Raw genomic sequence first — 13,432 nt, forward strand, 5'->3', positions numbered from 1 at the left:
GGCAGGGGAAGGGGAGTTAGTGTTCGATGGGGACAGAGTTTCTGTCTGGGAAGATGAAACAGTTCTGGTGATGATTACATAAAGTTGTGAACATACTTAATACCTCTGAATTGTACATTTAAAAGTGTTAAAAAATGGTAAGCTTTATGTATATCATAATAACTTTAAAAATAACTTTCAGGTTTCTCATATGAAAGATAAAGACATGGCTTTGATAAACCAACTAACTTTGGTTGAAACTTTGTGGACAGAAGAGTTAAAGATTCTTCAGGCCTCCGCTGGGATCCTGAACCATTTGCAGACCGCTGTCCTGTAACTCCACAGAGCACAGATTGCCTCCTGTGGAGGATGTGGCTTCTTGTACATTGTGCACTGAGGTTTGTTTTGTACAGATTCATTTACACTCAACGGATGGTTTCTATTAAAGAGTGACATTCTTAATCCTGCTCCTTTTCCTTTCTTTCTTTGGGGGTTGAGTGGTGGCTGCTTCTAGGACCTGGACGGGCATCTGCAAGGGCAGAGCAGGTCCTGTATAAAGAAGGACATGCCATCAAATGGCACTTCTCAAACTCCCAAAGTGAACTCCAGCTGTGAAGGAGGAAGTCTGAGCAAAGTGCTAAGCTGTGAGAGAGGAGCCAGCTGGGCTCTGTGTGTGGGCTTTCTTTCCTGGGTGTCCTCGACTTGTCTGGCTCAGCAGCTGTGCAGGGGCCGCAGTGTGCTGTGTTGCTTTGACATCGGCAGGGAGGGTGGCTTTGGGACGGGGAGTGCTGGCCAGTCCTGGTGCTGCAGCCTCACCCCAGCCACTTGGAGCTGAGTACATCACTTCAGTGTCCACCCTTGACTTCCTAACTGAAAATGAGGTTGATGGGCTAGAATGGGGTTCCCCTGAGCTCCAGCCTTAGCCCCCCACCCAGCAGAGGAGCTGGCACTTGTGACTGCAGAGGCCCCAGGTGATGCTGCCCACCCACTGCTCTCTGAGAACCAGGGAATTAGATGATTGGAGGAACCACCCAGTGTTGACCATGATTGCTGACCATGACTGCTGTGAATGGAAAGGTAGTGCCCGCTGACCGTGAGTGCTATGAATGGAAAGATAGTGACTGTTAATCACGGGGAGTGCTGGGCAGCCTCCCAGCCTGGGTTTGCTCTTGTCAGCAATGTGCCTTTACCATTCTCTTCGTGGTGGGCACTTACCTCTTATGCCGCTGCTTTTCTGTCACTTTGGTGGTGGTATTGGGAAGATGAGGAGAAAACTCCTTATGCTCAGTTGGCCATTTGGAATTACGAGTCTTTGCTTTTCTTCTTTTTTAAAAATTATGAAAGCCTTTTAGGCTGTTGACTTTCCTTTGAGTATGGTTTTCATGTAAAATGTGCTCTAAATAGTACTTTTTCAATTTTGGCTCTGGATTTATACTTTTTCCAGTGTTTTCATGCCTGTTAATTAACATTTAAGACAACTGGGGGGGGGTAGGAGAGAGCAGGTATCACATCATACCGCAGAAGCAAGTATGTGCTTGTTATAAAGTCTGGACATTATTGGAACATAAGACAAACATGTTTATTAAGTGTTGGTATTACTGGTGTGCAGCCTTCATGTGCGGTGTGGTATTGGACCCTGATAGCTGCCCTGCCTGCCCGAGTGGGAGGGAAGGGCCACCTAAGGTGCAGGCTGAGCCCGTGGGGCCCGAGTGGGAGGGAAGGGCCGCCTAAGGTGCAGGCTGAGCCTGTGGGGCCCGAGTGGGAGGGAAGGGCCGCCTAAGGTGCAGGCTGAGCCCGTGGGGCCCGAGTGGGAGGGAAGGGCCGTCTAAGGTGCAGGTTGAGCGCACAGGGCAGTGGAAAGGCCACATCCTGCCCCCAGTGTGTCCAGAGTCACCGTGCTATCCCGACATGGGGGTGTGTAGAGCTCATGGTCCTGTACTTGTCCTCTTGATTTTCTGCTGCCACCCTGTGTGTGGGAGGTAGCGCTGCTCTGAGCTCTGTGTGCACCTCAGTGAGCACACAGACTTCTCTGAAGGTTTTATTGGGGACGCATCAGAGGGGCTGCCCTTGCATTCCCTGCCATGCGACTTAAAAGTCTCGAGATTGACAACGTAGCGAGAGTCCTGCCTTCAGGGAACAGCCTTCTTCTCTCCGGGCAGCTGACCATTATGTCCTCCCCATGTCTCCTCCCTCAGTAAGGTTGGCCTGTCCTGGGAGAGGAGAGGGTTACTCAGGAAGCCAGGGGCTTGCCTCTGCTCTGTGGACATGGCTCCTCGGCCCATGTGTCCTTCCCATGTGGATGCATTGGGGCGGGTGTCGGAGGAGCTGGGGGACATGTCTGAGGTTCCCGGGAGGAGGGCATTTCCCCTGCATGTGCTCCTGGCCTCTTGTACCCTGAAGCAGAGCTTCTCTAACTGCCAGTTTGGAAAAGACTGGCCGGCGTGCAGTTCTTTCAGATTTATTCCTGGAGTCCTCCCTGGGCAGGCCTCTCCAGCTGGGAGCCTGGCCCTGTCCAGCACAGCAGGGCCTCAGGATATCCGCTCAATTCCGGCGTTCATGTAGGTCAGTGGTAGTCAACCTGGTCCCTGCTGCCCACTAGTGGGTGTTCCAGCTTTCATGGTGGGTTGGTAGTGGAACAACCAAAGTATAAATAAAAAGATAGATTTAAATATAGTAAGTTGTTTTATAAAGATTTATTCTGCCAAACTTAGCAAAAATCTAACACAGAGTACTTGGTAAGTAATTATTATTATATGCTTTAACTTGCTGTAACTCTGCTTTATAAATTTTATAAGTAAATTTACTTCCCTACTTTATAAATCACCATTACTGCGGAACCAGTGGGCAGTTAGAAGATTTTACTACTAACAGAGATACAAAAGTGGGTGGTAGGTATAAAAAGGTTGACTACCCCTGATGTAGGTAACCTGACCTAAAGCCACTGTCATATTTTGATCTCTCTCCTTACTCTTTCATTTTGTGTCTTACTTAGAACTGGGTGGGGAAGTGGGAGGCATTCCCTCTCAATGGGCTTTGGCCTCCAGGGACCCCTGTATAAGTCAATGCAGGGATGGAGCCGCAGAGGGGTTGTGGACTCTCAGAGCCGGGGCCGGGCCTGCCAGGTCTGTGGGATCTGCGCTGCCTGCCCCAGACTGTGCAGGGGCTGCCCTAGGCCCTCCTGGGTTTCTATTCTTCTTCAGAAATAGGATTCAACTCATGGCGGAGTACACAGAACCCAGCAACTGAGGCCTCTGACCTCAGAAGGCTGCCGAGTTAGAAACAACATTTGTGTTACTGTATCTTGAATGTTTTTTTCTGTTTGTATATTTTAATAGCTGTAGTATACTTGTGGTATGCTATACTGGGGGTTTGCAGACATTTCTAAAAAGGGCCCAAAAGTAACTATTTTAAACTTTCTGGGTCATACAGTCTTTGTCCCAACTATACTGTCCATCAAGCCGTAGACAACATTCCATCAAATTGCATGTTTGTGTTCCAGTAAAACTTTATGTACAAAGGCAGGTCACAGGCCATAGTGTGCTGAGCCCTGTGCTATCCCATATTTTTCTGTCCCTTATTAGTGGATTCTTAGGACCCAAATATATTAATTAATTCCTACCTGATGTTGTTGTACACCTCTTGAAAATGAAGCCTCCTTACCACGAGCAGTTTTGCAGACCCTTGCAGACCTGTGTAGTAATTGTGCTGCAGTCGTCCAATGATGAGGATAAAATAGACAATGACAAAAGAGTGACTATTCAGAGACATTTACAGAGGAGACATCTTTCATCATCCACCACAGATCTACGTTTATGGTAAAACTAGTGTAAGGCTTTTGTTGGGTAGACAGGGCTTGGTGTCCGTGCAGGCAGGCTCCTTAGGAGCTCTGTGGCTCCCTGGGCGGCAGTCTGCTGCCTGCAGGGTAGACCCTGCCCACAGGCCACCCCTTTTATCAGTGACACTGTTTCTTCCTAATTCTCTAATTTACCACCATTTTTCTTCCTCATTTTGTTTCTTAGTGCCTTGTGCACTCCTGAAGTTCCTAAAACACCTGCCGCCTGCTGGTGTCTGGTTACGGGTTTGTGGATGGTAAACTTCCTACCTCGGACTTAGCCTGGGGGTAGATCCAGGAAGTTGTGTGTGAATCAAAGGGAACAAGAATATTAGGGGGAAAGAAGTCAGCCTGATGCGCTTTTCTACAGCCCTGCCAGCATGCCACATGCAGCAATGCAGTGTGTGACACACAGTGTCAGTGTACCTTGTACAACAGTGCTTGTGCCACGTAACGTCAGTGTTGTATCACATGCAAGACTGCAGTGTCCCCACATACTGCATACATCAGTGTCTTGTGCCACATGTAAGTGTTGTACACACTCAACAGTGTCTTGTACCACACTCTGCAGTGTTGTGTTGTTGTACCACATACAACAGTGCCATCTGCTCTTTCCAGTGCTCTTCCTGTCACTTTTCAAAGGGCATTTCTCTTTTCTTTTTTTTTTTCCTGTATTTTTCCAAAGTTAGAAGCGAGGAGGCAGTCAGACAGACTCCCGCATGTTCCCGACCCCAACCGGGATCCACCCGGCATGCCCACCAGGGGGTGATGCTCTGCCCATCTGGGGCATTGCTCCGTTGCGGCTAGAGCCTTTCTAGCACCTGAGGCTGAGGCCATGGAGTCGTTCTCAGTGCCCAGGGCAACTTTGCTCCAATGGAGCCTTGGATGCGGAGGGGGGATAAGGGGTGTTGGGAGGTCGGGGGGAGCTAGAGAGGAAGGAGAGGAGGAAGGGTGGAGAAGCAGATGGGCACTTCTCCTGTGTGTCCTGACCGGGAATCAAACCTGGGACTTCCACACACGGGGCCGATGCTCTACTGCTGAGCCAACCAGCCAGGGCCCATTTCTCTGTCTTTATCATTCTGTTGTAATCTTTCCCTGATGGAAATTTAAAAATATTTTTTCTATTCTACACAGTTTTAACATTAGACTGTGTAAATTTAAAAGAACAGCTCACAAAAATTCGGTAGAATTTAAGAAGAATGTAAGATTACCACTTCACATCCACGAGGACAGTTGTCAAAAAGATAGACAGTAACCAGTGCTGCGGATCTGGAGAAACTGGAAGCCTTGCATGCCCGCCACTAGAGGAAAGGTCAAGTGGGCAGCTCTTGGGAAAACAGCCTGGCAGCTCCTGAAAAGGATAAGCATGGACCTGACCTTGTCATCCAGCAAGTCCCATCCTGGATACCCGCCCGAGAGAATTAAAAACGTGTCCACAAGGCCCTGGCCAGTTTGCTCAGTGGTAGAGTGTCAGTCTGCCGTGCAGAAGTCCCGGGTTCGATTCCCGGCCAGGGGACACAGGAGAAGTGCCCATCTGCTTCTCCACCCCTCCCCCTCTCCTTCCTCTCTGTCTCTCTCTTCCCCTCCCGCAGCCGAGGCTCCATTGGAGCAAAGACGGCCCGGGTGCTGGGGATGGCTCCTTGGCCTCTGCCCCAAGCGCTAGAGTGGCTCTGGTCGCGGCAGAGTGACACCCCGGAGGGGCAGAGCATCGCCCCTTGGTGGGCAGAGCGTCGCCCCCTGGTGGGCATGCTGGGTGGATCCTGGTCGGGCGCATGCCGGAGTCTGTCTGACTGTCTCTCCCCGTTTCTAGCTTCAGAAAAATACAAAAAAAAAAAAAAAAACCCTGTCCACACACACAAAACTTTGATCATGACTGTTCATGGCAGCATTATTCATAACAGCACATACCCACATATCCCATCAAGGTGAATGAATGGACACAATGTGTGCATCCATAGAATGGAGTATTATTTTGCCATAGACACTACACACATGCCACAACATGGGTGAACCCTGAAATCATTTTGCTGAACCAAGGAATCCAGTCACCATATTGACAGAAATGCCCAGAATAGGCCAGCAGATGAGCAGTTGCTGTGGGGCGCGGTGCTGGAGGGGTTGGAGTGTGAGAGCTGGCGAGGGGAGTCTGGGGTTGTTTTTGGGGTGATGAAATGTTCTGAGAGGTATTGTGTTGATGGTTGCACAACTGAGTGTACGAAGACCTACCGAGCCTCATGCTTTCTGTGGATGAATTGTATGGCATGTGAGTTACTTTTCAATAATGCTGTTTAGAAGAAGAGAAGGTTAGTACCCACTTGGCACTGTTTCTCAGGACAGTCCAGAGTCTGTCAGCCTGATGTGGGGGAACACCCTGGTCGCCTTGGGTGCTTTGCCCCATGCATGATATTCATCAGCTCATTTAGTTTTACAGCAATCTGCTGAGGTAATACTCTGATTTTGTATATGTGGAAACAAAAATTCAGGGAGGTAAAGGTATCATTGCAGTCAAACAGCTGCTCAGGGGCACAGCGAGATTCAGACCTCGGTCCAACTCCAGACCCCATGCTCCCCATCTTTACACACCAAGGACTGTTCGTGGAAGGCGCATGCAGGCTCAGGTAGGCACTTGATCTCACCTGGCGAGGACTGTGTAAAATCAAAGTGCCACTGGACTGGTCCACCTTGGAAGAGAACTTGGAGGGTTGAAGCCTGCCTGGTTAAGTCCTTTCCTTCCTGGCACAATTCCCCACCAACTGTCGATGAACAGAGAGAGACCCCGTGGTGCTGTGTAGAAGGGCCAACTTGTCCATGGCTCATTCAGAAGTGACAGCCCATTCCCTGAGCAGGGCATTGTTAGCCATGGGTTATATACAGTAGCAGGGAGGGGCTCAGAGGAAGGCACACAGCAGGGAGTTGGGGTGGACTGCCTTTGGTCATAGGCCATTGGAGCCTTATATTAAGAGCATATTTGTTAAGTACAAAATGGTAGTTATATAATAGTCATAGGGAGCCTGGCCAGATGGTGGTACAGTGGTTAGAGCATTGAGCTGGGATGCTGAGGACCCAGGTTCAGAACCCTGAGGTGGCCAGCTTGAGCATGGGCTCACCAGCTTGAGTGCAGGCTTGCTGGCTTGAATGTGGGATCATAGACACGACCCCATGGTCACTGGCTTGAGCTCAAATGTTGCTGGCGTGAGTCCAAGGTTGCTGGCTTGAGCAAGGGGTCACTGGCTCAGTTGGAGACTCCCCCCCCCCCCCCGCCCCAGTCAAGGCACATATGAGAAAGCAATCAAGGAACAACTAAGGTGCCACTACCAGGAGTTGATGCTTCTCATCTCTCTCCCTTCCTGTCTGTCTGTCTCTCTCTCTCTCACTAAAAAATAGTCATAGGGATGTAAAGTATAGCACAGGGAATATAGTAAATAATATTGTAATAACTGTGTTTGGTGCCAGGTGGGTACTAGAAATAAATAACAGTGGTAATAGTCTGTCAAGTACAGTTGTCCCTCTCCATATTGTGGTTCACTTTTTGTAATCTCACTGAATTGCAGATTTTTACAATAAATTGTATACGTATATCGAATTTTGTATCACAGATTGTATAGCCAGTAACCACGGCCGCCATCAAAGCCGCCTGGCCAACCCAGGTTCAAGTTTGATTCGGACAGATGGTAAGGAATCAACAGAGCTGAAAACTGGTGGTCCATTTCCCTTTATTCTAGACTGACATTCGGCAAGTGACTAAAAACATACACTGGGCTCCAAAACCCACTCATTCAGCGCTCACAAAGCTACTGACTCATCCAAGTTTTCCTAGAATCAAAGGTTTCTACCTTACCAGTCTTATTCACCTCTGTTCCCCATCTTCTCCTCCATGAACTGGCTTCTCCTTGCCCATTCCGCCAATTTGGCTGCCTCCTCCACGTGGCTTCCCTGCCCTGCTCCAGCCTGGGCTCCTCCTCCCTACAAGAACTTGGCCACTCTCTCCAAAATGGCCTCTTAGCTCCTCCTTATAAAATCTTTTGGCGCGAAAGCCCTCCCCAACACACATTAGCATAACCACACCCCTTCCCAAGCAAGAAGGCAATTAATATTCTCACCTAGGTGATGCCCATCCATGTGGCAGTGCCATCTTTAACAAAGTGAGCAAAATAAATCTTTTCTGCCCAACACATATTTTTCATTATATCGTAAGATTTTGCAGTATATAGGTATTTTTATATATTCATTATTTTTATTATTTTTTGGTAAAATAAGTATGTTCTAGCCTAAAAAATTGAAAACAATATAAAAAATATTAATTAAGATATTAAAAGAATATTAAATTGAAATAAAATACATAGCATATAGCAGATAAGTAGACAAAGACTCGCATGTATGGAAAATGCAACTATGGCCACTTCTGCTTGAGATAGTTTGCCCATATGAGATCATACACGGCACACTATTGGCCGATGGATGGGAAGCGACCATCCAGAGCACTATGTTCTGTATCCTGGGCACTGATTGGCGTGACTGTAGCCTTAAAATGTATATAAATATAAAATAAATATAAGGTCGTGACTTCTTGGATTTCCACCTATTGTGGGGAGTTCTGGAGCCTAACCCCCGTGATAGACGAGGGACCACTGTACTGTATATGATTGTCTAACCACTATGTTGTACAGTGGAAACTAATACAAGTTAATATTGAATGTAAACTAATTAGAAAAAAAAAGTGTCAAAATGTCTTCTGACTTCAGCGTCAGAACAGCTCCCCACTGAGATCCTTGTGGGCTGGGCAGGTTCAGGAATGTGTGCCGCCAGTGAGTTCCTAGGTGGTTTTTGTGCACCCTGAGTTTGTGAACCACTGATCAGGAGGTCCCAGAGTGTGAGGCCTGTGCCCTTACTCTGAGGTGCTGGTCTCTGGGGTTTGAGTTGGTCATTTCCTGAGGTCTTGATGGGAAGCAGTAGGCAGACTTGACTGTAGATGGTGTGAGTACATGTAGCCTGAATCTACATAGTATCAGATTGGGGTGAAAGAGCTTCTTGAGACAATCCACTGTGATCCCTTATTTTGTGGTTGAAGCTATTTATGACCTGTTGAAGGACATTTTAGGTTTCCATTATCTTGGCTATTGTAATAGTACAACAAACAAGGGAGAGCAGGTATCTCTTCAAGATATCAACTTCAGTTCCTTCAGATATATGCTCAGGTATGGGATTGCTGGATTGCATGGTAGTTCCACTTTTAATTTCTTTGAGGAACTGCCATACTGTTTTCTGTAATGACTGCACCAACTTACATTCCCACTAGTAGTGTGTCAGGGTTTCTTGTCCATGTCTTCACCACTTTTGTTATCTTTTATCTTTTTGATAATAGACATCCTAACAGGTATGAGGTGATATCTCATTGTGATTTAATTTGCATTTCTCTGTTGATTAGTGATGTAGAGCATCTTTTTATGAATCTTTTGTATGTCTTGGGAAAAATGTGTATTCAGGTCCTTTGCCCATTTTTAAATTGAATTATTTGATTTTTTGTTTTGTTATTAAGTTGTAGGAGTTCTTTGTATATTTTGATATTAACCCCTAATCAGATATATGATACATGAATATTTTCTTCCATCCAGTGTGTTGCCATTTCAATTTATTGTTTCCTTTGCTGTCCAAGAACTCTTTAGTTGGGTGCAGTCTCATTTATTTTATTTTTTTTGCCTATGCTTTTGGTGTCTTATTTAAGAAATCATTGCCAAGACCAATGTTAATGATCTTTTCCCCTATGTTTTCCTTTAGGAGTTTTATGTTCAACCATCCTTGCATTCCAGGCATGAATTCCACATGATTATGTGAGATCATTTTAATGTGTTCCTAAATTCAGTTTTCTAGTATTTTGTTGAGAATTTTTATTATCTGTGTTCATCCAGGATATTGGCCTGTAATTGTCTTTTATTGTAGTATCCTTATCTGACATTAGTATCAGGATAATGCTGATATTGTAAAATGAGTTTGGAAGTGTTCCTTCCTCTTCAGTTTTTTAGGAGAGTTGGAAAAGGATTAGTATTAATTTTTATTTAAATGTTTAGTAGAAATCCTGTAAAGCCATTTGGTCCTGGGCTTTTGTTTGTTGGAAGATTTTTGATTATTGATTTATTCTCCTTGCTCATTATTGATCTGTTTAGATTTTCTATTCATGATTCAGTCTTGGCAAATTGTCTGTTTCTAGGAATTTATTCTTTTTTTTTTCATTTCTTCTCAATTTGTTGGCATATAATTGTTCATGGTAGTCTCTTATGATTCTTGGAATTTCTGTGTATCAGTAGTAATGTCTCTTGTTTATAATTTTATTAATTTGAGTTGTCTTGTTTTTCTTAGTCTAGCTAAAGTTTTGTCAATTTTGTTTATTCTTTCAAAAAACCAACTGTTAGTTTTATTGATCTTCTATTGTCTTTCTAGTCTCTATTCATTTATTTCTGTTCTATTCTTTATTGATTCCTTCCTTCTGCTAACTTTGGGCTTATTTTTTCCCCCTTTCCTAGTACCTTGAGTTGTAAGTTTAGGTTGTTTATTTTCGATATACTTGTTTTTCTTTACGTAGGTAAAGACTATAACTATAAACTTTGTTTATAACTATAAACTTTGCTCTTAGAACTGCTTTTGCTGCACGCCATGTTTTGGTATGTTGTGTTTTCATTTTTGTTTGTTTCTAGATATTGATTTGTTCTTTGACCCATTGGTTGTTCACAAGTGTGTTGTTCAATTTTCACAGATTTGTAAACTTTCTGGCTTTCATCTTGTTACTGATTTCTAATCTCAAGCCATTGTGGTGGGAAAAGATACTCAGTATGATTTCAATTTTCTTGTATTGCTTAAGACTTGTTTTGTGACCCAACATATGATTTATTCTGGAGAATGTTTCAAGTGCATTGAAAAAGAATGTACATTCTTCTGCTATTAGTTGGAATGTTCTATATATGTCTGTTAGGTCCATTTTGGACTAAAGTATTATTCAAGTCCACTATTTTCTGATTGATTTCCTCTTAGAATGATCTACTTGTTGAAAGTGAGGTATTGAAGTCCCCTACTATTATTGCATTGCTATTTTTGTCTTCACATCTATTAATTGTTTAATATATATTAATAGTTAGGTTCTCCAATATTAGGTGCATGTATATTTACAACTGTCATATTCTCTTGGTGAATTCAACCCTTTATCATCGTATAATTACCTTCTTTGCTTTATTACAGATTTTGACTTATAAAGTCTTTTTTTTTCTGATATAAGTATAGCTCTCTCTTTTGGTTTCCATTTGCATGGAATATCTTTTTCCATTCTTCACTTCAGCCTAAAGAGTGTCTTTAAAGCTTAAGTGAATCTCACCTGACCAGGTGGTGGTGCAGTGGATAGAGCATTGGACTGGGATGCAGAGGACCCAGGTTCAAAACCCCAAGGTTGCTAGCTTGAGCATGGGTTCATCTGGCTTGAGCATGGGCTCACCAGCTTGAGTGGGGGTGCCATGGACCAGCGCGACTCCTAATATTGGTGTGGAATTAAGGAAACACACTTGTTAAGAAAAAATAGGACCGGGAGGACTCTTCAAATGCTGATGGCAATATCCGAGTGCCCCATAGCCCCAGTTTGCTTTATTATATAACCATATGCAAATCAAGAAAGTCCTTGATACAAAGTTACACATCCAAGGCATAAATAGGAATCCCCCCACCATGCATAAGTGAAATCAACCAACATCTGAACAAACAAAGAGTAAGAGGAAGGGCATGTAAATTGCTTCCAGCAATTTAAGGAAGCAAGTGAGGTGAGTACAAATACTCAGCATCATAGCCAATATGGAGGTAAAGTGGGAAGAACTTAGCCTTTTGCTAAGCCTCGAATCTACAATGGCTTTTTGCCATTTACAGTCCACAACATGTGGGGGGTCACTGGCTTGAGTGTGGAATCATAGACATGACCCCATGGTCACTGGCTTGAAGCCCAAGGTTGCTGGTTTGAGCAAGGTGTCACTTGCTCTGCTATAGCCCCCTGGTCAAGGCACATATGAGAAAGCAATCAATGAACAACTAAGGGGCCGCAATGAAATATTGATGCTTCTTATCTCTCTCCCTTGTCTGTCTGTCCCTATCTCTCTCTGTCTCTGTCTCTGTCACACAAAAAATAAAAAAATTAAAAATAAAAAAGCTTGCCTGACCTGTGGTAATACAGTGGATAGAGCATCAGGCTGGAATGCTTAGGTGGCTGGCTTGAAACACTGGGTTTGCCTGGTCAAGGCACATGTGGGAGTTGATGCTTCCTGCTCCTCCCATTCTCTTTCTCTCTCTTCTCTCTAAAATAAATAAATTCTTAAAAATAAAAAAGCTTAAGTGAGTTTCTTAATTGCAGCTTATAGTTGGTATTTTAAAATCATTTTTTATTTATTCAGCCACTCTTTGCCTTTAAATTAGGGAATTTAAACCATTTTACGTTAGAGTAACTATTGATTATTATTGTCATTTTGTATTGTTTATAGTCCCTTTCATGCTATCTTTGGAAGTTGATGATTTTTAAAATTTTTTTGGTAGTGGTACATTTTGATTCTTTTTATCATTTGTGTATCTATTATAGGTTTCTTTTTGTGGTTAGTTACCATGAGGCTTTCTTTTTTTTTTTTTCATTTTTTTGAAGCTGGAAACAGGGAGAGACAGTCAGACAGACTCCCGCATGCGCCCAACCGGGATCCACCCGGCACGCCCACCAGGGGCGACGCTCTGCCCACCAGGGGGCGATGCTCTGCCCATCCTGGGCGTCGCTCTGTCGCGACCAGAGCCACTCTAGCGCCTGGGGCAGAGGCCAAGGAGCCATCCCCAGCGCCCGGGCCATCTTTGCTCCAATGGAGCCTTGGCTGTGGGAGGGGAAGAGAGAGACAGAGAGGAAAGTGCGGCGGAGGGGTGGAGAAGCAAATGGGCGCTTCTCCTGTGTGCCCTGGCCGGAAATCGAACCCGGGTCCTCCGCACGCTAGGCCGACGCTCTACCGCTGAGCCAACCGGCCAGGGCCATGAGGCTTTCATAATACATCTTATATCTATTTTAAGCTGACAACTTCAATGACATATAAACGTTCTACATATTTACTTGTTCTTAGCCACAGTTTATGTTGTTGATGTCCTAATTTACATATTTTCATATTATGTATTCATTAAAAAATTGTAGTCATAATTATTTTTTAACACTTTTGTCTCTTAACCTATATGCTAGAGTTTAAAATGATTTCCATACTACCATTGCAATATTAGGGTATTTTGAATTTGACTATATGTTTACCTTCACCAGGAATTTTATATTTTATGTTTTCATGTTATTAGTTACTATATTTTTGTTTCAGCTTGAAGAACTTCCTGCAGCATTTCTTTTAAAGCAGATTTATTGGTAATAAATTCTCTCAGCTTTTGTGTGTCTGAGAAAGTCTAGATTCCTCCTTCATTTCTGAAAGACAACTTTGCTGGTTAAAGTATTGGTTGACTTTTTCCTTTTTCTTGAGTATTCTGAAAATATGATGATTCCTTCTCTCCTGGCCTGCAAGGTTTTGTTTTTTGTTTTTGACAGAGACAGAGTCAGAGAGAGGGACAGATAGGGACAGACAGATAGGA

General features: G+C 44.3%; 1 protein-coding gene across 7 annotated transcripts in view; it reads left to right on the forward strand.

The window, feature by feature from the left end:
* The window catches only part of SETD4 (SET domain containing 4), a 96,403-nt gene that overhangs the window by 26,475 nt on the left and 56,496 nt on the right, over positions 1-13,432 (forward strand). For 6 of the 7 annotated variants that reach the window (XM_066370252.1, XM_066370251.1, XM_066370254.1 and 3 more), the window contains one exon: positions 182-441. In XM_066370252.1, the coding sequence (XP_066226349.1) occupies positions 182-316 (135 nt within the window). In that variant the 3' untranslated portion in view covers positions 317-441. Of the gene's footprint in view, positions 1-181; positions 442-13,432 lie in introns of those variants that run through there. The other variant, XR_010749333.1, reaches the window with a different exon arrangement.

Source organism: Saccopteryx leptura, chromosome 2 (assembly GCF_036850995.1).
Source record: "Saccopteryx leptura isolate mSacLep1 chromosome 2, mSacLep1_pri_phased_curated, whole genome shotgun sequence".
NCBI classification, from domain to species: domain Eukaryota; kingdom Metazoa; phylum Chordata; class Mammalia; order Chiroptera; family Emballonuridae; genus Saccopteryx; species Saccopteryx leptura.